Here is a 26249-nt window from a genome sequence, read left to right as displayed (position 1 = left end):
TCATCCTGCAGGCTGAGGCTGGGCTGTACCATGTGAGAGACCCCAGAACTGGGGCTGTGTCCATCATGGGGTTGTCCAAGTGTTCAGAGGTATGGGCTTCCACTGTGGGAGATGAGCAGCTACTGAATGTGCCAGTTGAGAGCAGATTGGGCCCCATTGTCACCATCCCCAGCCTGTCCCTTTCACTCTGTTCCTCTCAACTGGGGCCCAGTCTCTTGCATCCTAACTGAGATGCAAAGGTTTGGTCAAACACTCTGGCACAGGCTTCCCAGGGATGGACATGCTGCTCTGAAACAGCCTCCCAGGAAGACATCACTTCCCAGGGATGGACATGCTGCTCTGAAGCAGGTTCCCAGGGTGGTGGTTCTGCCTTAAACAGCAAATGCTGTTTGTGAGGGCTGCAGTAGCTGCTGTTTAATTAGCTGAAGTGCCAGGAGAGTGCTGTGGCCTGTTGGCCCTCATGCTGAGGGGGAGATGTAGGACAGGCAGAGCTATGAGAAATGTGCAGATTCTGAAAGCCTTTCATATAAAAGATTAAGAGAGCTCAGGTCAATAAAGCCCATCAAAAGCAGTTAAAAGATGACTTAACATCTAATTACTGCTATGATGAGAAAGTCTTGCACTGCAGAAGTTCTTTCCATGGAGGAGATAAAGGTACAAGGTACCCTATTTCTAGGTTAAATTTAAGCCACAGCCATTAACCATTGGAAAACCTTATTGACACAGAGTGGATCCCTACATTACACAGTCTTTAAGACAAAGGTGTGTGTACCACACCTCTAACCTATGGGCAGCAAGTACAATCCCACTTAGCCCATCAGCTCAACTGTGGGTGCCTGAGGACATCCCCTTTCCCACAGCACAGGACTCCAGACCATTGCTCCTCACTTGCAAGTGGGAGGGCAGGATTTCCCTTCTCATGCTGGTGCCCATTTGGCCACAAAGGATGGATGTCCTGCTGCATGCCGTGCTGGCTGCACCGGCCGCATGCCCACGCCAGCGGCAGCCTGGGCTGCAGCACAGAAAACCTTTGCCAGCTGCTCGAGAGGACTGTGCTCAGCCCTGGTGGGGCCTCAGCTGGTGTGCTGGATCCAGTGCTGGGCCCTCCAAGACAAGAAATGCACAAGCTGTCTGGAGCAAGGCTGTGGTGAGGGGTTCAGGAGATGGAGCCAGGCTCTCCTCAGTGGTGCCCAGTGACAAGAGGCACAAAGTGAAGAACACGAAATTCCCTGTGAATGTAGGAAAAACACTCTTTTTTTCTTCTGTGAGGGTGGCTAGACAAGAGAACAGGCTGTGCCCACACACCTCATCCGTAGTGACACTCAAACCTGCCTGGACATGGTCCTAGGCAACCCTCTTCAGCTGACCCCACTTGTGCAGGGTGGTCTGGACCAGTGCTTGGCCAGGCTGGAAGGGAGCTCTGGAGATGTGCAGCGCTCCCACCCCGCCTCAGCTGCTCGGGGGTGCTGTGGGAGCAGCTGCTCACGTCCTGGCAGCAGCCTGCAGCAGCTGGTGGATGAACCCTTCCTTGCTGAAAGCAGCACAGCCAATAGCAGGGAAAACCATGGGTCAAAGCGAGCTGTGACAAGGCCACATCAAACAAGGAACTCAGTGGAGTGAAATGTGGTACAGCTAACGAGCTCATCAGGGAAATGAAGCAGTGGGGAGGTGAAGGAATTTCTCTGTTTGCAGAGGCAAGTGCACACTTGTCCTGCAGAGAGAGAGATTTCTGAACCAAAGAGCTGTATGATGTTTCCCCACTGAACTCCTCCTCTCCCCCGCTGGAGACGTGCTGAGCTCAGGGAAGCAGTTTCACACCTTGTACCTGCGAGAGGGAATGGAGGGAGGAAGGGAGGGAGGCGATGTGGAACGGAGCAGAGCGTCCGGAGCAGACAGCGACTGTCAGCGGCTTTATTGATGTGTCAGTTTGTAACATTGGCACGGCACAGCACGGCTGGAAACTCAGCACAAGGCGTCAGCTCGGCGTGGGGAGGCAGACACGGCACGGCACGGGGCAGCAGCGGCTGTGGGCATGGCTTTTGCAACACAGACAACTCTAATTGCACTGGGCGCTGACTGAACCTGGTGTGCACAGCAGCTAAGATGATTGCTCTTCTCTGCAGGCTAATGACTGAAGCCCCAAACACCTCGGGAGAAACGGGGAAGTGACACCGGGGTGCTTTTCCCCCTTTAGGTGCCGTGAGATCGTGGAAGGCCGTGTGACAAGGGTTCTGTTCAGCACCACGGAGGCTTCTGCTGATCCACCTCTTTGGATCCAGCTGGTGGGTTGCCTTTCTGGGATTTCTTCTCATGCCATATCAAGTCCAGCTCACACAGTCCTCTCTTCAGCTTACACCAAGGTGTGCAGTTCTAATTACAAGGCATCACGGTGGCTCGTCTGTGCTGGGGAAACCTCGACAAAACTGGAGAGACTGGGGCACAAAGAACAGAATGTGGCAGACTGGAAACTGCGCCAGAGCTACCCGAGCCCGCTCCTCTCCTCCCTTCTGTGAGCATCACCAGCTGGCAAAGAGGGGGGAAAATAGCTTTGGAACCTGCAGTGACAGAAGCTTATCATTCCCAGAGGGAAATTCATCGGTTTGGGGGATTCTTTGCAACAGCTTTGCATCTGCACAAACCCCGTGGGGAAGGGGCCGCCCCATTCCCCACCCCTCACAGCTCTGTGGGCTGCTGCTCAGGAGTGGGGACACAGCCTGTGCTCCTGCCTGGCCCCAGCCCCTCCTGATGCACATGCAATCCCTCAGCTTTGCTGATTGCTCCTCCACTTGCTGCTGCCTTTTCACATGGTGGCTCGGGCGCACAGCTGCCTGCACAGGTTCAGTGGGGAGTGGGTGACCCGCTCGGTCCTGCTGCGGGAAGTTCAGTCAGGAGCCCGCGGTCTCTGCCAGTCTGGTACCCGTCCTGTCCCATCCCCCGGGCACGGGGAAGCCCCCTGGCCCAGACTGCCCAGGGCTCACTCACGAGGGAGGAGACCGGTACTTGTGGAAGGCGTTTTCCAGGAAGTTGGCCAACTTCTCACAGTCATCCTAAAGGGAAAGAGACAAACGTGCCAACGGATGGATCCGGCTCAGCCGCCAGCTTCACCTCGGGCACTTGTGTGGCAAGAGATCAACTCACAGCCACACCTGAACACACCACTGACGGTCATCTCAGTTCCTGGATGACCAGTGCAGAATGGAGCCTCTCTGTGCCAGGTGCAACACAGATGCAGAGGAGCAGCCAGTGCTTTGCAGCTTCCCATCTGCAGGACCCTACCTGTTCAGTTTAAACCCAGCTGAACTGACTGCTGTGTCTGCAGCTCCTTTCTACAGCCATCTGTTTTACAACATACCACTGCTAACCAAAACTGAAACCAGTGTCACTGTTTCGTTGGGCTGGCAGCTGTTTTGCACAGAAATCTCTTTCCTGGCACACTCGGGAGCTCGTGGTTTCCAACATAATGTAATGCTTGTTCCTTAAGGAGATGACTGAGATACACAAGGATGTGTAAAGGATGAAACCCTCACAGACCCACTCTGCAAGTGCCAGAAACAAAACTGCCAAACTAGAAACGCAGAATCAGCCGTTTTCCTGCTGATTTGAGGCACTCCTCTGCTGCTCAGTTACTGCTCTTCTTTTAAGAATACCCTTGGCTTTTGAAGACAAGATGCCTCAGGCATGGGTGGCATCTTCTGCTAGAAGGCCACTAAGGCTGGAAAACCAGACAAGCACTTGGGTACCCAAGTCCTTCAGGTCAGAAACGAGTAGCACACCCCCAAGCTGACTGCAGGCTCGGGGGTATAAACCAGGGGCACCATTGGAGAGGAAAGGTGGTCAGTATCTGGGGAGTGGGGAAGGTGTCAGAGAGGGGAAGACCTGTTAAAAGGAGGTTCTGTCCTCAGAGAAAGGCATTTACAGCCCATGGAACACAGGCTGGGGGAAGTATATTCCACAGCAGCAGGCTGCTCACAAATGCTGCATTTTTTGCAGAGCCCAGGAGAAAGCACCTCAGCACCCCAGGGCCCAGCTGCAGGTCACCACACTCAGGACAAGACAGGAACAAAGTCTAAAGATACCTTTTTTCCCAGGTGTACTCACATACATTTCTTACTGCGTGATGCCGACCCTTCTTTGTCTGAGGCCAGCAACCAGCATGAGGAACGCTCCCAAACTATGCATACAGCCCCAGAAATCCTAACTTGTACAAAATAAACATCTTTTTTATTGTCCCTGTGCTGCCTTTCCTTGAGGCTGTGCTGCTGAGCAGCCTGAACCAAGGGGCTGCTTCAAACCCTTTCCTGGGGCTGCCTGCAAACACCTAAGGGAGAGGCTGGGAGCTGGGAAGGCAGAAATCTACATCTCTGGGAGCTGGGAGATGGCCTCAGCCTCCTTCCCTTGGCATTCCTCTGGCTCTCCCAGCCACTGCAAGGCTGGCTGATGAACCCTGCCATCACAATGAGACTGCCCTCCAAACAGCAGCCTGGAGTCAGGCACAAGCAAAGTGTGAAGGCAAAAATCCCCAAGGGCAGAACCAGGAGACTGCCAGGGCTGTCCCTCTCCAGCTGCCACGCTGGAGCTCTCACTGCTACAAGGTGCCACAGGGATCTGGAGACTTTGGTTGCAGGGTACAGGCAGGACTGAGGTGAGGAGGAGAGGTGAGGAAGCTTACCTCATGGATGAATCCATAATGCACCAGCTCTGTGGCCAAGTCCTTGGAGTTATCAGCTGCAGAGACAAGGAGCAGTGAGAGTGTGAAGGTTCATGCACCCTTCAGTTCCTCCTGTCCCCGTCCCTCCCCTGACCTGCAGCACACCCGCACTGCCCTTTCCTTCCCTCTGCTTCAGGGGCACACGCTCTGTACTTCTGGTTGGCTGAGTAAGTGTCAGGTAGCTCTGGGGCAGCCAGAGCACAGAGGAGGGCAGTGAACTGGAGCTGAAGAAGGCTCTGGCAGGAAGAGCTCCAGTCCCAAAGCACATAGAGCACAATAGTCTTGGCAATTGTGTCGCTTTGAGAGGCTCTTTGGCTTGTTTTGGCCCTGCATGAAAAACAGGCAGGCCACTACCTGCAGGCAGGGAAACACAAAGAGCTGGTGAGGCAGCAGCTCCCAAACATAAGCTTCCAAGCTTTGTGCTTCAGTTCTGGCTGTAGGGCAGTCAAGGGACTCGGCTGCACAGCCTCCAGAACGCTCCCACAGGTTTTGGGAAGGAGCCTTCTGTGCTGGACAGGAGAAACACCCTGCCCCAGAGGGCTCCCTCAGAGAAGAGTCCACCTGCTCCTTTGAGAGACTGCAGAGACTGCCCCGGGGTTGGGAAGGAGGAGGTCCACTGGTGTGACCCCAGGAATCACACACCATGTGTCCCAGAGGAAGCTCAGAGCGCTGATGGCCACTCACTGGACTCCCAACATCCACTTCAGGGGCAGGTCACTACCACACATCAGAGGCTGAAGATGAGGGTCTGGGTGGACAAGAGCTGGTACCACACAGGATGGTTTAGTCTGCTCTCCCAGTACATGGAGGGAAGAAAAGCTGGCAGCAAAGGCAGGCTGTGCCTAACACAATCTGAGCCTAAACCTGACCAAGGCCAACAGGCAACACTTCTGCACTCACACAGACAAAATTAGTTGCAAGTAAACCTACTGGGCAGCAAGTCGTAGCTCAGCTGTCGGTGCAGTTTGTCCTCCAGGATCAGCAGAAGGGTAAGCTGCAGGAGGAAGAGAGTTTCTCTGTGAGAGAGAAAGGTGCTAACGCTTCCTCAGCACGAGAAACTGCCAGCAGTGGTGAGCAGGGAGGACGCTGGGAACAGCTGAGGTGCTGGATCTCTTTGGCAGGGCAGTTTGAGAGCTTTAAGAGGAATGTTCTCTCAACAGTTGCAGCTCACCTGCAACTGTGAAACTAGAAAGAAGGGGAGCTAAAAGACGTCCAGACAAAGAGAGTGAGATCTTCCTGTCAGGCAGCCAGAGCAGGCTGGTGTCTTTGTTCTTCTTTGGGTTGCTTTTATATTACAGGGACAAGAGTAAGCCCTTTGGGTTCTGCAGAAAACTGACTGAGACCAAGCTGTTTCCCAGCCAGAAGCAGGCACAGAGAGCAGCTCTGCCCCACGGCCTCAGGTAGAACAGGAGCTGGATACTTACGTGCCACTGGGTCTTGTCTTCATTCAGCTCCATGTTACACTGCATTTGCACCACCTAGAAGAGACCAAGACCAGCATCAGCTTGGATACAGTCCCTCTGGATCCCCCAGGTCTGCTTTGCTCCTGCTCCCCAACCACTGCTTGCAAACTCCTGCTTAAAGGGCTCAATCCCAGTGGCCAGCCTGACCTTGCCCTTCTTCCCACACTTCAAGCACTGTCTGGCTGCAGCAGCTGAAGGTTCATTTAACCCAGAACCCAGCTGCACTCCTGGGAAAAGCTTCACAACCAGGGTGAATTCTGCTGCTTTGTTTGCCAAGGGCAGGTTTCCCCCAAAGCTCTGCCCAGACTCTGGGTTACATTTTAACACTGTACTTGTGTGTCCTCATGAGGTGACCAACCCTCCAGTCAGACAGGAGAGCAAAGCAGAAGTCTTGGACGTCACTAAGTGGACACTAAATGTTGAACAGTGCTTGAATGTTACTGAAATTAATGTCACTAGGATGATGTCCTGTGACTCTGTGACACATGGGTTTGCTTTTGGAAACCCCACATTGCACCATGGAATATCCATCTGTGTCAGAGAAATGGGGCATTTCATTATCAGGTTCCTTTACAGTCCTTGGTTTCGTGCTCAGCAGTGACTCACATGCTGGTTCCTCCCTCTGACCCAGCACCCCTCTGTCACAGCTCCTCCCCATGCCAAACACCCCATGGCATTTCGCTCTCCCAGCTAGGAGACTCGCTGTCCTCTGGCCCTTACATTCTCCAGGCCATCCATCACCCCAAGAGCTGACCTGTGGATGCCCAAGGTGGATGCTCCTGCTGCCTGCCCACGTGCTGCTTTATGTGCTGAGTTACACTGAACTCTGCAGCCCCACACAGGCATCACCAACGAGAAGGATGGTGATGTTTGGGTGCATCACTGCCACCTGCTCCCTACCTCTCTCTGTCTGATGCCTGTGATCAAGGAATCATTTAGGTGGGAAGGGACATCAGGAGGTCTCTAGTCCAAGACCCTGCTCAAAACAAAACAGTGGATTCAGAGCAGGCTGCTCAGAGCTCTGCTCACTTGGATTGGGAAAACGTCCAAGATCCCATAACCTCTCTCAGCCCCTGATACACTGTTCAACCATCCTCACCACCAAAACAAACTCCTTGGACCCATCCAGCCCCAGGTGCCTCCCAGGCACAGCCCCTCTGTGCTGCCACCTCACTCCTGTGGGACTCTGCAGGTTTGTCCATCTGCAGCTTTCACAAAATCCACGCAAACTCAGCTCTGCTGAGACCACGAGTCCTTCGTCAAACTGGCATCTAACCATGCAAACTAGACCTCAGCAGCAACATGCCCTTGTGGGCAAGAAGCCAATGGCAGCCTGGGGGCACTGAGGAGAGTGTGGGCAGCAGGGCCAGGGAGGTTGTGCTGCCCCTCTGCTCTGCCATAGCTGCTGAGGCTCAGCTGGAGTCCTGTGGACAGTGCTGGGCTCCCAGCTCAGGAGAGCCAGGGCAGTGCTGCAGAGAGGCCAGTGCAGGGCTGCCAAGGTGCTGAGGGGCTGCAACATGTGTGTGAGGAGCAAAGGCTGCAGCCCTGGGGCTGCTCAGCCTGGAGAAGAGAAGCCTGAGCTCAGGGGCACCTCATTAACCCAGGGAGGGTGTGGAGGCTCCTGCTCAGGAGGTTTCCAACCCCAGCTGGACACGTTGCTGTGCCCCCTGAGCCAGGGGCAGCTGCTGGAGCAGGGGCTGGGGCTGCAGCAGCTCTGCAGGGCCCTTTCCATCTCCACCATTCAGGGACTCTGTGGTCTGTTGGGCAGCCAAGGCCCTCAGGGCATCAGGGGGAAGGCGGTAGGTACTAATGCAGAAAGGGAGCGGCAGAACCCCAGAGGTCTGCAGCTTCAGCTCTCACATGTGTCCCATCCATCAGCACAGCTCCCTGGGACACAGGCACTGAGCAGGATGAACACAGCACTAGCTACATGCCCTGAAAGCTGCTGCTCAGATCCAAGGAGACCACTGTTGATGTGCTCTGTGAAGGGAGGAGTTCCACGGGATCTGAGTGTTAGGTTCAGCCCCACACAATGCTTTAACATTGGCTCAAGGCAGCTATGAAACTGCTTTCATATCATCCAGAGGAACGGGTGATTACAATGAACAAGGAGAAGGGTCATTGCAGGCAAACAACAGGCACCAAACAAGGTTTTAAGAGCCCCACAGTTCATCACCTGCTCCCAACGAGACAGGAGGAGGAGAGAGAAGCCCACGTCGTGGGCTGATGACGGTGGCCAACATCTTGTCTCCAGCAAAGAACAAATGCCAGCTCCTGCCCCCAGGAAGGAATAATCCCTGGCAAGGACACAGGCTGGGATGGGCTGGCTGTCGGGAAAGCTGTGCTGGCTCTGCTGGAAGGGCTTTGGGGTCACGGTGGGCAGCAGGCAACGTGAGCTGCAACGTGCCCTGGCAGCAGCGAAGGGCAACAGCCTCCTGGGGCACAGCCAGGGCGCTGAGGGAAACAATCACTCCCCTCTGCACTTGTTAAATGACATCCTGATACTGCATCTAATTTTGGGCCCCAAAACACCAAAAGACATTGATAAACTGGAGCAAGTTCAGTGGAGAGACATTGAAATGATCCTGGGCTGGAGTGCTCGTCCTCTGAGAGGAGGCTGAGGGCACAGGGCTCTGGGGGGATGCCAGAGCAGCCTGCCCATACCCCACATGCCCATGCCCAGAAGGGGTCACACTGCAGTGCTGGACTGCTCTGTTCACCATGGCTTTGGAAAGCTTCACTTCTGCTCACCCACCTTCACACAGTGTCAGTCCTTCCCTGCCCTCCCTGCCTGGCACCCCCTCCTCTCCCCTCTGGGAGCCATACACCCATCCTGCCCATGTCTGCAGCCTCTCCTGGGCAGTGCCAGGCAGGACAGGCCCGAGCCCAGCTCTCATCTCAGCATCCTGCTGCAGTGTGGGTATCAAACAATGGTGGGGGTCCCAACCCACACCCCAACGGGCCCAGAACGCGCCGGGACAGAGCTGCTGGCGGAGGTGTGAGGAGGGAGGGCAGAGCTGCAGAGTCAGAGGCAGCAGGGCTGCTCCAGCACGTCTCAGGGGACATGGGTCTCACTAGCTCCAGGCAAAGGGGCTGTTGCAGCCCTGGGGCAGCCAGCACAAGGAGAACAGCTTTCACTGGGCTGGAGCTCAGTGCATGGCTAAAGGGAGAGCTGCTCCTGTACCAGGGGGTTGGGAGTGGGCAGCACCCCTCTGTCCTCACCAGCATCTGACCTCACCTTCCTGGTCTCCACATCAAAAGGCTCTGGGGTGGGAGTCTTGGCTTTCTGAGGGTCCTCCTGGGGCTGGGAGAGCACACGTGGGAGAGCATGGGGTCTGGAAACTGCAAAGTTCATCAGGGGATAAATCCCATTCCTGATACAGACACAGAGGGAAGACACAGACAAAGGTAAGGGGAGAAAGCCATGGCCCAGGGCAGCGATCTGCACCCAGCGAGGAGGCAGCAGTGCCAGGGAGCTGCCCTCAGCAGGACCCAGCAGTGCTGTGGGGGTGGGACGTGCCCCACGCTCTGCAGTGAAGCCCCTGCCCTGTGCTGCTGCACGGAGCTGGGCACGGAGCTGGGCACACAGCCCGGGTCAGACACCACCTCCAACCCACCTGACATCCTCCAGGAACTTGTCGAGTTCAAGGAAGGAGACCTCTGAGTACCTGGGAGAAAAACAGGACAGGAATGTGACGGGGAGAGGCAGCAGAGAGCGGGGAAGGTCGGCTATGCCATGCCAGCAGGATCACCAGGCTGGATGCAAGTCCTGAGCTCATGGCTACAGCTGCTCAGGGCTGAGGGCTGTGGGTCAGTGGCACTGTGAGGGCTCAGGGCTGGGCTCCAGCAGCTCAAAGGGCTTTTCCAACCCAAATGAGTCTGTGATTCTGTGCTCTAAGCCTCAGTCACTCATCCTCACCTCCATTGTGCTCCAGGTCGACCCTCCCTCCTGATCTCTGCCATCACCATGTTCAGGTCCAGCTCCTTTATCTTCTCCTCCACCACGTTCTCTGGCATCAGATCTAGGGCAAAGGCAGAAAGGGTCTGTCAGCTGGGATGTCCTGTAACGTGGCCTCTGCAGCACAGACCTCAGGGAAGGGCTACCAGCAGTGACCTCCCCAGGCTCTTCCACATCCAGCAGCAGCTGGAACGGGGCAGGGTGGCCTCGTGGCTACTCACACTGGTTGTTGATGAAGCAGTGTGCTGCCAGCAGCTTGAGCGAGTGGACCTCGAACAGCACCCGGTGGAACAGCAAGCTGTTAGCTGTGGGTCGCTTGTCTGGGTTGAGGGTCAAGCACGACAGAATGAACTCCTGAGGGCCAAAGCAAAGGCACAGGCTGCAGGCAGAGCAGGGAACACCATGGCTGCAGCCCCAGCCCTCGGCACACAGCTCACCAACAGCCCACCCTGCTCCCCGCCAGGCTCCCCAGGAGCCAGTTGCAGAAAAGCCCAGCAAATGGCTGTGAGCAGGACAGGCAGGGGTGTCACCCAGCAGCCAGCCAGGATCAGCTCTAGGAGGATGCTGCTAGGAGGGTGAAAGGCAGCCTGAGGCAGTGGGGGGATTCCTGAGGGCAGCAGGGACACAGCTGCCCCTTTCTACTCAGTGCTGGCAGAAAAGCAAAAGCCTCTCCTCCTGCAATGCTCTGTGCAGGCCCTTAGAACAGGTACAGAGACCCAAACAATGGTCATAAGAAGGATGGTGGGGAGGGCAGCCACCCGGGCTCCCCGTCAGCTGCCCCAGAGACCCTCAGAGGCGAGCAGCAGCGTTTGGCCCCGGAGCTGGAGCTCAAGAGAGGACACGCAGGGACGCTGTGCAAACCAGGGCATTGTGGCATCAGACAGGGTGGGATTTACTGTGGAATGCCTGGGGATCAAACAAGAGAATTTAGGGAGTTACACTTCCTCTGGGATGGCTGGGCAAAGGAAGAGGAAGGAGGGGTTGAGATGGGTCAGGGAGCAAAACAGAGGGGCAAGAAAGGTGCCAGGTCCATGCCAGCACTCTGCTGGGCAGGGCACTGGTCTGGCCCAGCCCTCTGTCTGCTCACCCAGCCCACACTGTCCTCGTGTGAAACACTTTGCCTGAGCGTTTTCAGGGTGAGTTTGCTCTCTGTTCCCTGTCACCACATGTGGTCCTGTGGCCAATGTCAGGCTGCACTGGCTGCGAGATGAAAGCTTGGGGAGCAGGTAGATACCAGACAGACCATGGAGGCTGCAGCGATGTCAGGTTGCCTGACACCGGCTCATGGGGGGTTTGCAGCCCAGGAGGGATGCCTGACCCACAGGAGTGTCCCACAGGGGCTCAGCAGCCGTGCTCACCCGCATGTTGGGGTCATCCAGCGAGTGCCGTGCCCGCACGATCGCCTCCTCCGACACGCGCGTGTCCCCGTTGCTCTGGATCTCCAGCACAGCCATCTGCACAGGGACAGGGAAGGGACAGGCAGGTCTGCACCAGCCCAGCCTAGGTCTGGCCCCAGGGGCTTCCTGAGGGACATCCCCTGCCAGCTCCTGGCCAGGACACACAGCCCAGATGGGCTCCAGGTCCCCATGGCTGCACCCAGGGCAGAAAACGTGCTGCTGGGCCCAGCAGGGACATCTGCATTGCTGCCAGGGATCCCCAGCTCACAGCAAGCTCTGGGAGAGGGCAAGGAGACTCCCTGGGCAGCTCTGCAGGCTCAGCAAGAGCAGCCCTGCCCTGTACCCAGGGCTCACTGCAGCCATGCTGCTCCGTACCTCCAGCGCACACATCCCGAAGGAGAAGATGTCCACGGCCGTCCCGTCAGCCTTCTCTGCAAAGCCAAGCCAGAAGCACATCAGAGCAGAGGCAGAGGCTCCCTGCACACCCCAGCCCACGCCTGACCTCCCCACACGCCACACACATGATCTGACAGTTCCCTGCACTAACTTTTCCTGTTCATTCCCCTCAAATCTGCCCCAAAACAATCCAGGTGGGGCTGCCATCATGAGCTCTCACGTGGCACAAAGACTCTTTACCCCTTCTTCCCTCATCCCTGCAACACTTGACGTGCTGAGGACTGCTCCTGAGGAATGAGCTGACCCGAGCTTGTGCTGAGACCTTGCTCCTCACCAGAACCAGCTCCAGCACAGCCCATGCTGGTGTTGGCTCAGCTGCCTTTCCCACGCCTGCAGCTCTGCACTAGCCAACTCCAGGGCACAGTCATTATCACACCATCTCCCGTGAGCCAGGGCCAAGGGCTTGAGCTGAATGCACTGAACAGCCCCGTGTGGCTGCAATCACACCGAGCCCAGCCTGGCACAGACCCCTCGTCCCTCCGGGCTCCCCGCAGCCCCCACTCACGGCCGTACTCCGGGGGGAAGAAATGCAAGTTGCGAAGCTCCTCCCTCTCAATCCTGATGGGGCTCCGCAGGTCGTCGGGGAGGGCTGGTGGGGGAAGGAGAAGTGATCTGCACCATGGCTCTTTGGGGCTGTGAGCAGGGACGGTCCCCTGTGCTCCTGCCCACGCAGAACATGCACCCCCGGGATACCCCCTACTCCCCTGGGACCCCTCCCTGCTCCCTTGGACACCCCCTGCTCCCCAGAGACACTCCCCTGCTCCACCAGACACTCCCCTCCTCCCCTGGGATACTCTCTGCCCCCTTGGACACCTCCCTGCTCCTCCTGGGACACCCCCAGACACCCCTCTGCTCCCCAATTGGACTCCCTCCTGCTTCTCTGGGACACCTCCCTGGCTCCCCAAAGACTCCTCCCCCTGCTCCCCCTGATATCCCCCAGCTCCCCTGGGATACTCCTCTTCTCCCTGCTCCCTGGGACATCTCCCTGCTGTCTCTGGGATATCCCTCTGCCCTCTGGGATCCCCCCCTGCTCCCCCAGGACATCCCCCTGCTCCCCTGGGATACCCCTCTTCTCCCTGCTCCCTGGGACACCCCCCTTGCTCCCCTGAGATATCCCTCTGCTGCCCCTGGGATACCCCTCTGCCCTCTGTTCCCCCCCTGCTCCCCCAGGACATCCCCTTGCTCCCCCTGAGCCTCCTCCTGCTCCCCCTTGGACCCCCTGCCCTGCTCCTGCATCAGGAACAGCAGCCCCCTGAGGGACCCGGTGCCCCCTGCCCGCAGAGCCCGGGACGGCTGCTGTGTGCCCGGGCAGGCTGCAGGCCCCGGGGATGGGGCTGGCGTGGCAGAGGGACACTCACCGTTGGCAAACACTCTGTGCCAGACTGGCAGTCAGCCCCAGCGGGACGAGGGAGGAGACGTCGGAGAAGGGGGGATAAACAGAAGAGAAAGTCACCCCAAGCTTTGCCTGGGGGATCCTGCCAGGGCCCTGCAGCTCTGGGCTCTCCAACCCAGCCAGGAGCCCCTGGGCACAGCCCCCAGCAGGCAGATCCTCCCCCTGCCTCTCCTCAGCAGGGGCAGCAGCTCCTACCTGAACCAATCTTGATGAGCCCGTTGTGCTGGATGAAGATGGTGTCGCTGGTGAGGTTGCCGTGGATGATGGGAGGCTCGCAGGAGTGCAGGAAGCTGGGGGAGCACAGCGGTGCCCTCAGCACACCCCCTGCTCCCAGCCCAGCGAGGGGAGGGCTGATGCTGCAGCGACACCGGGCTTACCTGAGAGCAGACAGGATCTGGGTGCACCAGCGCTTCCAGGCCTGGAGCAGAGGGCACAGCTCTTGTCAGATGAGATGCCCACCAGACCTATGGCCAGACCCCCCATCTCCACCCAGTGACAGGACACATCTGCCTCCGCTATCTCCACAGACTATCACTGGAGCAGCTCCCGCCCCTCTGCTCTGCCCTGCTGAGGCTCAGCTGGAGCCCTGTGTCAGTGCTGGGCTCCCAGCTCAGCAGAGCCAGGGCAGTGCTGCAGAGAGGCCAGTGCAGGGCTGCCAAGGTGCTGAGGGGCTGCAACGTGTGTGAGGAGCAAAGGCTGCAGCCCTGGGGCTGTTCAGCCTGGGGAAGAGAAGCCTGAGCTCAGGGGCCCTGCTCAGTGCTGCTCAGTCCCTACAGGGTGAGTGGCCAGAGGCTGGGGCCAGTGTTTGGTGTGTGGGGGCCAGTGGCAGGACAAGGGGCAGCGGGCACAGGCTGGCACACAGGCAGTGCCCCTGGGCCAGGAGGAGCAAGTCCTTTGGTGCTGAGGGGAGGGAGCCCTGGCCCAGGCTGCCCAGGGAGGGTGTGGAGGCTCCTTCTCAGGAGGTTTCCAAACCCACCTGGACACATTCCTGTGCCCCCTGAGCCAGGGGCAGCTGCTGGAGCAGGGGCTGGGGCTGCAGCAGCTCTGCAGGGCCCTTTCCATCTCCACCAGTCAGGGATTCTGTGATTCAAAGGATCCCCACACTGTGTGAGAAACAACAGTCTCCTTTCCCGCGCCTGTTCCAAGAACACTGCCAAGGCTGAGAACTCATCCTTGCCAGCAGACAGAAGCCCCTGAGCCACAAACCCTGGTGGGAGCACAGACAGACCCAGCACAGAGGAGACAAAGCTGGCTGTGGTTGTGGGGTCCATGCACATGGTTGTCTGTACACAACAGCAATGAGCCTCACCTCCAGGGGTGCTGAACTGCACTGGTGTGATACTGAGCTCAGACTTCAAGGCAGGGCTTGCAAGGTCAAGCACAAGGCCCCAAGAGCAGTCATCCAGCCCCTCAAGTCACAGCCAGCTGAGCCCTGCCTGCAAAAGCACTATTCAGCCCCATCCTGAGCAGGTCTGCAGGCCAAACTGTTCCCTCTGACCCGAGTAGTGACCTGGCCACAAGCCCCCTGTCCCTGGCGGAGGGTCCTGAAGCTCGATGCAGCCCTGGGAGCAGTCAGCATCCCACAGCCCAGCCTCCCTGCAGCAGCTTCCAGCACGTGCCCATCCTCAGGGCACATCCTCACAGCAAGATCCATTTCTGGGCTGTCCTGAGCAAGTCCTGCTCTTGCTCTGGCCCTCATCGAGACGCCACCTCCCCGGGTAACTCAGGGAGCAACGACACACGCTCGCTCTGCCTTGTGAGAGACCACAGACCCTGGCAGCCACCAGCTTCACCTGCCCAAGGAACCCACCCTGGCGTTCATGGCCTTGTGGTTCTTCTTGGTTTTCTTCAGGAACTGTTTCAGGCTCCCTGAGGACACGTATTCTGTGATGAAGATGACCTGGCAGGGGAGAGAGGTGTCGGCTTCCCAGCCTGGCTGCACAGCCCGTGGGCTGCACCCGAACACAGCTGAGAGGGGCCGGTGGCAGCAGTGTGCTGGGGAAGGAAGGGGTGTCCAGGGCAGGGGGCTGAGGGGCAGAGCTGGGATCCCCCCGGCATCCCTCCCCAGCCTGGGCTCCCCCAGGCACATTCCCCACCCGAGACCTCCCTACCCGTGCCTTCGAGTCCTTCACGTCCAGCCAGTATTTGTGAAGCTTTACGATGTTGGGGTGATCCACAAGCACCAGCTGCTCAAACATGGTCTTGATCTTCTCCTGAGGGCACACAGAGGAGAGGTGAGGGGCAGGTCCTGGGATATGGCACAACAAGGGAACCGGGGCTGGGGAGGAGGCTGTGCCCCTGGTCACGGGGAAAGCTGTTCTCATGGTACAGAGGACACGGGGAGCTGCCTTCGAGAGAGGAGCTGAGGGGGAGCACAAGGGCAGGGAGAGAGGAGCAGGGCACAACAGGCTGTGAGCGGTGCTGCTGATGGAGGAGAGCCTACGAGCAGCAGGGTCCCACGCTGCGGCCCGGGAGGGGCAGGGGGCTGGCAGGGGAGGGGGCTCAGGGGGCTGGCAGGGGAGGGGGCTCGGGGGGCTGGCAGGGGAGGGGGCTCGGGGGGCTGGCTCACCTCATGGGCTTTGAAGGCCTTCTTGTCGGTGAAGAGCAGCTCGTTCCACACCACCTCCACGCCCTCCTCCGTGTCCATGGCAAGGAAGGTGCTCTGGATGCCCGGCATGTTGCCCTGGTTCACCTACGGGGCAGGGGGAGGTGTGAGGCACCCGGCTGCAGCCCTGCCCCAGCTCCCGGCCCCGCTGCTGCTCTCTGCACCATTCCCAGGGAGGATTCCAGCCCTGGAGGCCCCCTCCCGGGAGCCCAGCCGTGCAGCAACCCCTTCTGCAGATGTGAGGGTGCAGGAGAGACACAGTGACTGGGAGCGGTTCCCAGCCCAGCCCCTCCTGACCCTTCTGGCCCAGTGGGGAGCTGGTGGTGCCAGTCACCCGTCAGCCCCCTCCTGCATGGGGACAAGGACCCTCATAGGGACCTCACTTCCCAGCAGCCGAGGGGCAGAACCCACACCCATGCTGAGGGCCACATTCACGTTGGACAGGGCGAATTAGAAGGTCCAGACAAACCAAAGGCATAACATCATCTCTTCCAACACCTCAAGGAGACTGGGGGCAACCCCCTGCACCACGGGGTCTGCCTGATGGCTTCCCAAGCCCAGAAGCCACAGAGCCTTGTGCCAGGACCCCGTGATGCCCCCCCTGCCCTGGCAGCCAGGGCAGAGGCAGCACTCGGGCAGCCAGATGAAAGGGGAGCTTGTTCTGCTGCTTCCAGGGGCAGGGCTGGAGCTGCTGGAGCTGGGCATGGGGCAGCTGCAGGCAAAGGCACAGACACACACATGGCACCCAGGGGCACACACACGGCACCCACGGCTCATCAGCGAGGCCTGACCAGCAGCCCCTGGCCCCGTTCCTGCTGCAGGCACACAAAGCGCCTCTGTTGCTTGTTCCCTCCGCTCACAGGCTCCACGTGCTCTGCACAAAGCCCAGCACGGACAGCCAGCAACGCTGCCAGCTGCCCACAGCCCTCCCAGCCAGCCCCAGCAGCCTCCCAATGAGTCCCAGCAGCCTCCTGAGGCTCCAGCACAGCACAGGAATCACAGATTCATTCTTTCGGCTCCTGCAGTCCAACCCTGACCCCTCACAGTGCCACGGTCACCACTGAGCCACAGCCCTCAGCAGCTCAGCCCCACGGCTCTGGGATCCCTCCAGGGCTGGGCACTGCCCCAGCTCCCTGGGCAGCCTGGCACAGGGGCTGACACCCCTCTCAGGGAAACAGTTCTGCCTCAGCTCCAGCCTCAGCCTTCCCTGGAGCAACTCCAGCCCCTTTCTTCTTGTCCCATCACTCGTGACTTGGGAGCAGAGACCCCTCTCTTGCTACATCCTGATGGTCATAAGAAAACTCCTGTCCTGCAACCAGAGAGCAGTCATGAGGCTGAGAACAGGGAGCCAAAAGGAGAGCACAGAGTTGAACAGGCTTTCAGGTGCCACAGACACATGTGGGAGCAGCAGAGCTCTGCCCAGGGGTTAGTGATGCACAAGGGCACAGACTGGCCTGAAAGCACTGGGTGCCACCTCCTCATCTGCCCTGTCTCGGGGCCACAACGTTCCTGAGGTAACAGCAGGAGCCAACACACGGGGCCAGCACGTCCCATGTGGCTCCTGTCTGCACAGCAGGAGCCCAGGGTCCCTCCTCCGCAGCCTCCCAGCTCGGAACAACCTGCTCTTTAAACCCAAGGTGGTATCCCGGTGCTCAGGGCTCTGGTCAGTGGGTCTGTGGGTACCTGGGAGGCTCTGGACATGGTGAGGAGCATCAGACAGGCCTATGGGAGGGAAATGCTTCCTGTTCCATGCAGAGATGCAAACGTGTTCAGTCCTGTGCAGGACAACAGTCAAACTGATACCCGACAGCTGCCTCACGACTGCAGGGATGCACGAGTGCTGCTTTGTAATCACACAGGGGCCTGGGGACAAAAGGGACTGGCCACAGGTCCCCTTGGTGAGCTCCTGGCGTGGCTTTCAGGGGTTCCCGGCAGCGCCGTGGGCTGCTGATGGACACGGCATGGAACAGGCAAAGCTCCAGGGCTGGGCTGGGCAAACTCCCTGCTCTGGCAGCTTCCAGAAAGCCCTTGGCAGGAGCTGAGGGCAGCCTGGAGAGATCACTAGGGACAAGCAGGCAAAAGCTTTACAAAAGATCAGATTGCATCTTACAATAAATCGCTCTCTTCTGAGCTTTTCACGTCAACGAGAACTGAAACAGCCCAGAGACAAAGGCTCAGTGATCAGCTCCTGGGGCCTTGGCAGAGCAACTGTGGAGCAAGGCAGGCATGGGGCTGGAGAGCACTGCACAGGCATTTCTGCTCCTACTGGCATTTAGACCCCATTTGGAGAAGAAAGTAAGCCCCCCTGTCCCCAGGGAGGAGGTCAGGACCAGCAGCAGCCCCCAGGAATGAGGGAGCAATCTGCTCCTGGGCTCAGCTGGGCTGCTGGCTGGGTGTCACCTCGTGGCAGGAACACCAAAGGCTGTGACAGAGGAACAGCTCAGTGACATCCACACACACTGCTGCCTGCAGCCCACAGCACACAGATGAAGCCCATAACATCCTGTGACTCTGCAAGAGCAGGATGAGGGCTCTGCAGTGCCAGACAAACCTGTTCTCTCTGTGTGATCATGTTACACAATTAGCAGCTAAAGGCAACACAGGAGATGTAACGTATTTTGATTCCATTTGAGCATTCGATCCTCCCTCTCACAAAAACACCTTAGCAGTAAGAGCAGTGAGGATCCAGGAGGAGCTGCAGGGAGCTGGCTGAGCAGGGCCAGGGACACGCAGGGAGCCAGCAGCACAGGTCAGGGTGAGCTCTGCTGAGGTTTGACATTGGTGCAGCCACGGAGAGAGGGGAGACAGGGCCAAGGGAATAGAGAGAGAGGAGGCAGGGCCAGGGGAACAGCTCATCCTGGGCAATGCTGGAGGAGCAGGGAGTCTCACAGTGAGGAACAGAGCAGAGCTATGGGCAGAGTGGCATTCAGCCAGTCAGACAGGAACAGCAATCAGGTGGCCTGTGCTGCAGGCAGGGGAAGCTGAGGGAGGGAAATTGACTGGTGGGCAGCACAGCAGGATCTGCAGCAGCAGAGCCCTCCGGTCTCAGGCATGAGGAACACCCACTGCACCCAGCCCACTGCCACAGCTCTCCCTGTGCACCCCAGCAGATCCCCTGCCCGTCAGCAGCAGCAAGGAGGCCACTGACCAGTACCTGTAGACATGTAGAGCAGCCCTCTCCCAGCAGGATCTGCAGCAGGACTCCTCGGAGCCACAGCCCCCAGCCAGCCCATCCCTCTGCCTGTGGCAGGGAGCACTGGAAGCCTTTTCTTCTTCTCCGTACCCACGGCTGCCTTTCCCTCTTGCCCAGCAGCTGCCAGAGCAAACACTGTGATCCCTATTCTCCTTCCACTGATGAGAAAAAGGGACAGAAGAGTAATTTTCCACTTCCCTGATAAGAGCCAGGAGAGATCCTGCAGGCCAAAGGCAACCCCAGTGCTGTTATTTCCTGGGCAGAACACAAGGCATCCGACACATGCCTGGCCTGGGGACTGGGATGCTCAGGGAACAGCCTGGCAGGAGCTGTTTGCTTTACCCCAGGGCACTGCACGCCCCTGGGAAGGGGAGGTGAGCCTGCAATCAGCTGGAGCAGAGCCCTGCTTTGCTCCCTGGTGAAACTACACCTCGGAAACTCACTGGCAGCACAGCTGGAGCCCAGCAGGGCTGCAGCGGGCACCGAGGCTCTGCAGGATCCCCCTGGCAGCCTGCACCCACAGGGGCTGGGGTGGGAGGGGGCAGCAGGAAGCACCCAGAGACAGGGTGTGAGGCCCCCCCATCCCACAGCTGCAGGCCCAGTGCCCACCACTGGGAACTGGGGTGTGCAGAGCTTGTCCAGAAAGCTGCTCCTCCGAGCCCGGCTGGAAAACAGCAACCCCTTATGAGTCAGCAGGAGAGCAGCCTCCAGCACTACTTAACCTGGTTATAACACAGGAACTTGGTGTGATTTCCCCTGCCAGCTGTGACAGGAAAGGGATTTGCCCCCCTGCTGCACCAGCATAGAGCAAACCCGAGCTGAGCAGCTGAATGGAGCAAACGGCAGTGCCTCAGAGCAGCAGCCGACACGCTGCCTCCCGGCCCACGGGCACACTCTGCCCTATCCCCTGGCACAGCCAACCAGGCAGCACTTGATCACCCTTTGATCCAGTTTGTAACACAACCGTGGGACACCTCCCCTGTCCCAGGAGTAAGATACAAAAGCCTCTGGAACCGTTCTCTGGTTACAGCAGAGGAGGAAACCAGATGACAGACACAAAAGGTGCCCAAGGCTGCAAGGCTCACAGACAGGGTCTGGCCACTGCAAACACCTTGTAAACAAAACCACCTGCATGGGAAAAACCAGTGAGAGGGCAAAACCAGCTTCCCTAAAAACAGGAAAGGCAACAAAACACTGAGAATGCTGGCAACTGTCAAACTCCTCCTTCGTGCCCAGTGTGGAGGGAGCACTGAAAGGACAGCCTGGGAGACACTGGGGACAAGCTGCAGCCAGGTAGTGCCTGGGGAGCACAGAAGCAGTCCCAGAGCTGCACAGAGAAGGGCATTCTTGCAGATGGGGATAAAGGAGCATGTTACTGCACGAAGGAGGACAAGTTCCTGCACTAACCTTTACCGCTCAGCTGACGTCACCTCCCTCCCCAGCAGTGAGAACAAGGCAGAGGATTGTTGTGAGTGGGTAAGATCACCAAGGATTAAAGGATCCTGGAGATGGAGAAAGTAGCTGAGGGAAAGCAGACCTGAAGCAAAAGGCAAAACAGTGCCCACACATTGCCCACAGGACCAGAAAGGGCATCGAGGAGGACACTGAGCCCAGCGTGCAAGGGCTGCTTTGTGGCCAGAGCCACAGGACATGTGCTGAGAAGGGACTCAGGCATCTGCTTCCAGTGGGGTTTTATCTACCTCTGAATTACAGCACCTCAGCTCAAACGATTTCACCTGGCTTTCACAAACACCCTCCAATTCAAACCACCCAGGCTGCCCCCGTGACATTAACCTGCCTCATCAGCTGAGGTCAGCACGTTCACAGCTCATCCTGCAGAGTTAAGCAGCACCAAACAAGAGCTGTAAGATCAGTAAGGGGCAGGAAAAAAGCCACCCCAGACGGCATGAAAAGAGAGAGCTGAGTCCTTCAGCTGGTCCCCTCTGCTCTGGAAAAGCACTTCACAACAAAACGCTTCACGTCCCGGTCTCCTGGGAGGGCTGGCAACAAAGCAGCTTTTAAAAATAAATCTGGTGGCAAATATTAAATAGTTGGCTGCTTTCCACATAATCTGCCACAGAACTGGTTATCCTCACTGCAAGCTCCCAGACGTAATTTGTACCTTAACGAAAGGGAACTCCCTTGCAGCTCACTGTGTTCAAACACTGAGGCTGTTTGTTTCCGTGGGTCTTGTTTTCCATTTTCTGTGGGAAGGCCTAGTAACACTTGAACATCTCCCCCTCCTGCACATTGTTTAACATTACTCCATTTTCTTTAAGTCCTGCTCCAGCATTTCTTCGCTTTCCTTCTGCTAGTGTTTCCCTTTTCGCTTTCTTTCGTCCTGCTGGGTTTAGAAGTTCATAGTTCAGGGGCTCTGTTTCACTACACATTCAGCCATTAACTCTTTTACTGAACAAGGTGCAAAAAGAGGGGAGCAAAGGACTTTTGAAGCGGGCTGGAGCTGCCAGCACATCAGAGGCAAGGGCAGAGCTACGAGCAGAGAAGCAACTCTCCAACTTGACCCCTTTGCCACAGCAAGCACACGCTCTCATCCCGAAGGAAAGGGCCCTGAGGAATGCCAGGGGACACTGTGCAGAGGGCACAACGGGCACTGGGACACCCAGAGGGACAGAGGGGTGCTGGCGAGGCTGTGGGAGTACCAGCTCAGACCCAGCCTGGGCTACAGGCTGATGTGACAGTAGCAGAGCTCACCGACAGCAGAGACAACAGCCACGGACTGGCGGCTGCAGCCCCTGTGCCAGGCTCTTTGCACAGAGCAGCGTGGATCAGAGCAGTAACAAGGTGCTCGGGTGCGTTCAGGAAACGGCAGACAAGGAAAGCTACAAAACTTTTAACAGCAGTGGTAAAACAAGTTTCTTCTTCCTCCTTACTCCACAGGGCGGGTGGAAAAAGCAAAGGGCATCAAACCAATGCTGAAGTAAACCCTGTCTTCCTAAATGGAGAAGTGTCCAGCAGCAGCAGCATTCCTTTGCTGCACTTGTGCACCAACAGCAGGGAGAGGAACGAAAGGGGCAGAACACGGGCTGTGCTGGCACTGAACACAGAGCCAAGGGCTCAGGGGACTGCTCCTCCACAGAGACACGGGCAGGGCTTGTATCTCCTGGTAGGTGGGAAACTGACTTTGTATCCATCACAAATACATGTATCATAAATAGCAAAGGAGATTGCGAAATGTTTCCTTTCCCTTGTCCAAACACACTTCATTTTGCGTGTCCAAAGATGGGCACCAGAGCTGGCTCAGGGGCTGGAGCACAAGTGCTGTGAGGAGCAGCTGAGGGAATGGGGGTGTTGAGCCTGGAGAAGAGGAGCCTGAGGGCACACAGGAGCTCTCTGCAGCTCCCTCACAGGAGGCTGTGGTGAGGTCAGTCTCTGCTCCCCTGTGATGAATGACAGGAGGAGAGGAAAGGGGCTCAGGTTGCCCCAGGGGAGGTTGAGGCTGGAGCTGAGGCAGAGCTGTTTCCCTGAGAGGAGTGTCAGCCCCTGTGCCAGGCTGCCCAGGGAGGAGAGGAGATGGACTTGGTGGGCTGAAGGGTCTTTTCCAATCTCAATGATTCGCTGATTCTTCTTTGGTGGGCACAGACAGAGCCAGCTCAGCAGTAAGAACAGAGCACATTTCAGGCATCGTGTCTGTCCCTGGAACATGCTGTGATGATGCACAGGAGGCTGGGAGCTGCTGCTCCGCATTCCCCCGGGCCAAACGCACACCCAAAGGTGTGATCCGTGTGTACAGGCAATTAACACATGCACATTAGCACTGTATCATCAGCTGCTCCTCCTGTAACCACGGTTTTAAGCGCTAAAACAGCGTGGGGTGCTGGCCTCTGCCCACCTCAGCTCTGCAGGGACTGCTGCTCTTCCCTCCAGGTCCCTACTCCAAACAGTGAGACCTGAGATCTGGATCTCAGACGGGACCTGACCGTCCAGCAAATGCAAATTAAGGAGAATAAGCAACTGCAGTGAATCATGGGGGCAGAGAGGGAAAATCCCTACTGGTAAAAATACCTGCACTGCTCAGGGCAATGAGAATGTGTGTTACACAGAAGGGCTGCTCGTCCATGTGAGCAGATACCTACAGCAAATGGTGCCTTTCCTTCCTGGTGTGTACCCAACCATCTGCAGAGCTGCAACTAACTAGTCTCTTACACAAAACTTCCTCCACCTCACAACTCAGGCAGTGCTACCACTTCCCTATTCTGGTTCATGTGGGTTGTGTCACAGGAGCTTTACAGAACCTGGACCCCAAAACCTGCACTTTGCTGAATGGGACACTGCTGTGGGTCTGAAAGCTTGACACTTGCTTCCAGGGCTGTGTGGTCCAGCCATGACCCCACAGCATGGCCACAGCTTCACAGCACAGCCACACAGCATGAGGAGAGCAGCCTGGAGAGCAGCCACAGGCCTCCCATGTTGCCAGAGCCATTACTGTGGTGCTGTAGCTCCTGGCCTCGGCACACAACCATATCACAGACCACTAAGACTCACGAGCCCCCCTGCCACTGTCTGCTGCCCAGCAGCACTCAGAAAGGCCCATCCACCTATTGCAGCTCTCCCACAGGAGAAACTCCCTGTACAGAGATCAAGTACCAAAACATCTGTGTGGAAATGCCCCTGACAAGGCTGTGCTCCATATTCATCCACTTTTCCTGCATGCCTCCAGGGGCCAGTTCCAGCCTCCACAGCATCATTCCAGAAACTTCCCTTGCCAAAATTTAATGTTAACATACACCTCCCTCAATGTCACCCTTGAGTCAAAACAGGTGGAGATTGTTCTCATGAGAAACAGCCTCCAAGGCATGTCTTTGCCAAGGATAGCAAAGGGTTGTAGGCTGTTTAGATGGGTCACAGACCAACACACATCATCCAAGAACTCTGTGAATGCAACTACAGGTCAGATGTGACTAAACTACAGGGCCTTATCCTGTACCTACACCTAATGCTTGTTTCCAACACACAGCAGAGGTCATTAAGTCTATAGATCTAATTATACTGGAGCATCACAGTATTCTCAGCTGAAAACTCGTTTCCACACAGCTTTCCTCCCCTCCTCATCTTTCCCACAGAGCCATCCCGGCAGAGAGGCCAGAGGAGAGGCAGGGGTCTGTCTGTCTGTCAGCTGCATCGGTACCTTCACCCCTGGCATCCCCTGCAGCATGCAGTGCTGCAACAGCAGCTGCAGGGCACGGACAGAGGGACAGCTGCTGATGGGGGCCAGCACAGCCTCTCCCAAAACAGTTAAAGGAAACACCAGGTGACAAACACACAGCTGGCTCCAACACTTTGGATGTGCCACGTGGTGGGATCCGACACCCTGGGAGCAGCAAGAACAAGAAGGGAAGGAGCCATGAGGTTCTGAGTATGGCATCAGGCCTTGGCATGTGGCACACACATCATGGTACAAGGTGTAGGCATGAGCCATGAGGCACAGACACCTCGATGCAAGGCCCTGATATAGGGAAGATGCATGGCAGGGGTGGTCAGGCAGTAGGAATGGAGATGGAAGGGGGATGTGAGAGGGTGGAAGCACCAGGAAGCACAAAGGGACACGAGAAAGGCAAATTATCAACAATTCAGCAAAGCACAGGGGAAAACCAGCCTGAAACATGGTCAGGCAGCCCAGGGCACCACGGGCCCATCAACAGGTCATTTAGGTGGGCAGATAAAGCACAGGATTGGCCTTGGATGGGCCCTTTTAGCCCTCAGGAATCAAGAGTGCCCATTGTCCCTCGGCGCTGTCCCAGCCCTGCCTGAGGTCAGGATTCACCCACGGGCTTCGGTCCCTGTTCCCGGGTGCCCTGACAGAGGCAGAGACTCGGGCTCGGCTTTCAGGGGAGATGGTGGTTACATCCGCATGGGGGACACGTCTGGAAGAGAGAGGGCTGGGGGTGATGGGAGCATGGCAAAACAAGCTGCAAGAGGGCTGTGCTGAGATCTGCGCTGGGAGGATCTGCCGAGATGCTCCAAATCCCTTGTCTGGAGCAGGGGAGCCGGGTTCTCCAGCGCTGGAGGCCGAGGTGCAGGGGAGCACACCCGCACCCCGCCATTTGCCCGGCAAGCCTCATCGGTTACCGGGCTCACTGCACCGCAGCCCCCGCGCACGGCGCAGACACCCGGCCCGGCGCTGGCCCCACCGCGCCCGGGCCCCTTCCGAGCCGGGGGCCGGCACCGAGCGTCCTGCGGGCACCGCCGCCCCTGCACCGGGATGCACGCCCGGGACCACCCCAGGAGAGCCGCCCGCACCGGCCACGGCGAGCCCGGCTCCCCGCAGCAGGCTCCCCGCACCGAGCATCGGGCACAGTGAGCCCGGCTCCCCGCACCAGGCTCCCCGCACCGAGCATCGGGCACAGTGAGCCTGGCTCCCCGCAGCAGGCTCCCCGCACCAGGCTCCCCGCACCGAGCATCGGGCACAGTGAGCCCGGCTCCCCGCACCAGGCTCCCCGCACCAGGCTCCCCGCACCGAGCATTGGGCACAGTGAGCCTGGCTCCCCGCACCAGGCTCCCCGCACCGAGCATCGGGCACAGTGAGCCTGGCTCCCCGCACCAGGCTCCCCGCACCAGGCTCCCCGCACCGAGCATCGGCCACGGCCAGCCCAGCTCTCCGCACCGCGGCACCCGGCGCCTCCGACCGTCTCCAGCCGCTCGCTCCCCGCCCGGAGCAGCCCTCGCCCCGGCCTCCAGCCGCGGCCACCGCTCCCGCCCCGGTCAGCCGGCGCCGCCAGCCCCGGGCGCGCTCCGCGGGGCGGCCGCGGGCGAGGGGCAGCGCTCGGCGTCCCGCACAGCGCCGGGCCCGGCCGCACCCGTCCCGCAGCTCCCCGCGCCCACCTGCTCGCGGCGTTTCTGCCAGCGCCCGCACGGGCTCTCCTCCAGGATCTCGCTCTCCTCCTCGCTCTCCTCCTCCTTCTCCTGCGCCAGCCGCGCGTCCGGCTCCGGCACCGCCATCCCCACCAAGACGGGCTGCTCCGAGATGAGCCGAGCCGCTCCGAGCCGCACCGCCCCGCACCGCTCCGAGCCGAGCCGAGGCTGACAGCGCCGCGCGGGGCCGCCCCGGGCTCAGCCCG

General features: G+C 58.4%; 1 protein-coding gene across 5 annotated transcripts; it reads right to left on the bottom strand.

Annotated features, from left to right (window-relative positions):
* Window positions 1–1897: 1897 nt before the first annotated feature.
* On the bottom strand, window positions 1898–26249 carry NRBP2 (nuclear receptor binding protein 2). 5 transcript variants are annotated; one of them, XM_061994756.1, is made up of 19 exons: window positions 26014–26249; window positions 15945–16067; window positions 15493–15588; window positions 15186–15275; window positions 13753–13793; window positions 13571–13665; window positions 13341–13364; window positions 12488–12571; window positions 11902–11957; window positions 11488–11583; window positions 10351–10483; window positions 10091–10193; window positions 9789–9839; window positions 9410–9545; window positions 6133–6186; window positions 5639–5702; window positions 4670–4725; window positions 2983–3047; window positions 1898–2432 (listed from the first exon to the last, which is right to left on the bottom strand). In XM_061994756.1, exons 1-19 carry the CDS (start codon window positions 26128–26130, stop codon window positions 2375–2377), a joined length of 1542 nt encoding a protein of 513 aa, XP_061850740.1. In that variant the 5' UTR covers window positions 26131–26249; the 3' UTR covers window positions 1898–2374. The 5 variants fall into 5 exon arrangements, 4 of the variants coding, with proteins under 4 accessions (XP_061850740.1, XP_061850739.1, XP_061850741.1 ...); XM_061994755.1 differs by having other exon boundaries at window positions 15487–15588; window positions 26014–26248; XM_061994757.1 differs by having other exon boundaries at window positions 1898–3047; window positions 15487–15588; window positions 26014–26248.

The sequence above is a fragment of the Colius striatus genome, chromosome 4 (assembly GCF_028858725.1).
Source record: "Colius striatus isolate bColStr4 chromosome 4, bColStr4.1.hap1, whole genome shotgun sequence".
Taxonomy (NCBI): Eukaryota; Metazoa; Chordata; class Aves; order Coliiformes; family Coliidae; genus Colius; species Colius striatus.
Note: the sequence above shows the minus strand (reverse complement) of the source record. Positions and strands in the feature narration are given on the sequence as shown.

Bases quoted from the DNA above. Each gene is read 5' to 3' on its own strand.
- NRBP2 (XM_061994755.1), bottom strand. From the start codon at position 26,130: ATGGCGGTGCCGGAGCCGGACGCGCGGCTGGCGCAGGAGAAGGAGGAG. The intron at 12,572-13,340 runs GTGAGTGTCCCT...TTCCCCCACCAG, and splicing joins GCACAGAGTGTTTGCCAACG to CCCTCCCCGACGACCTGCGG. The intron at 9,546-9,788 runs GTGGGTTGGAGG...TGTCTGTATCAG, and splicing joins AAGTTCCTGGAGGATGTCAG to GAATGGGATTTATCCCCTGA.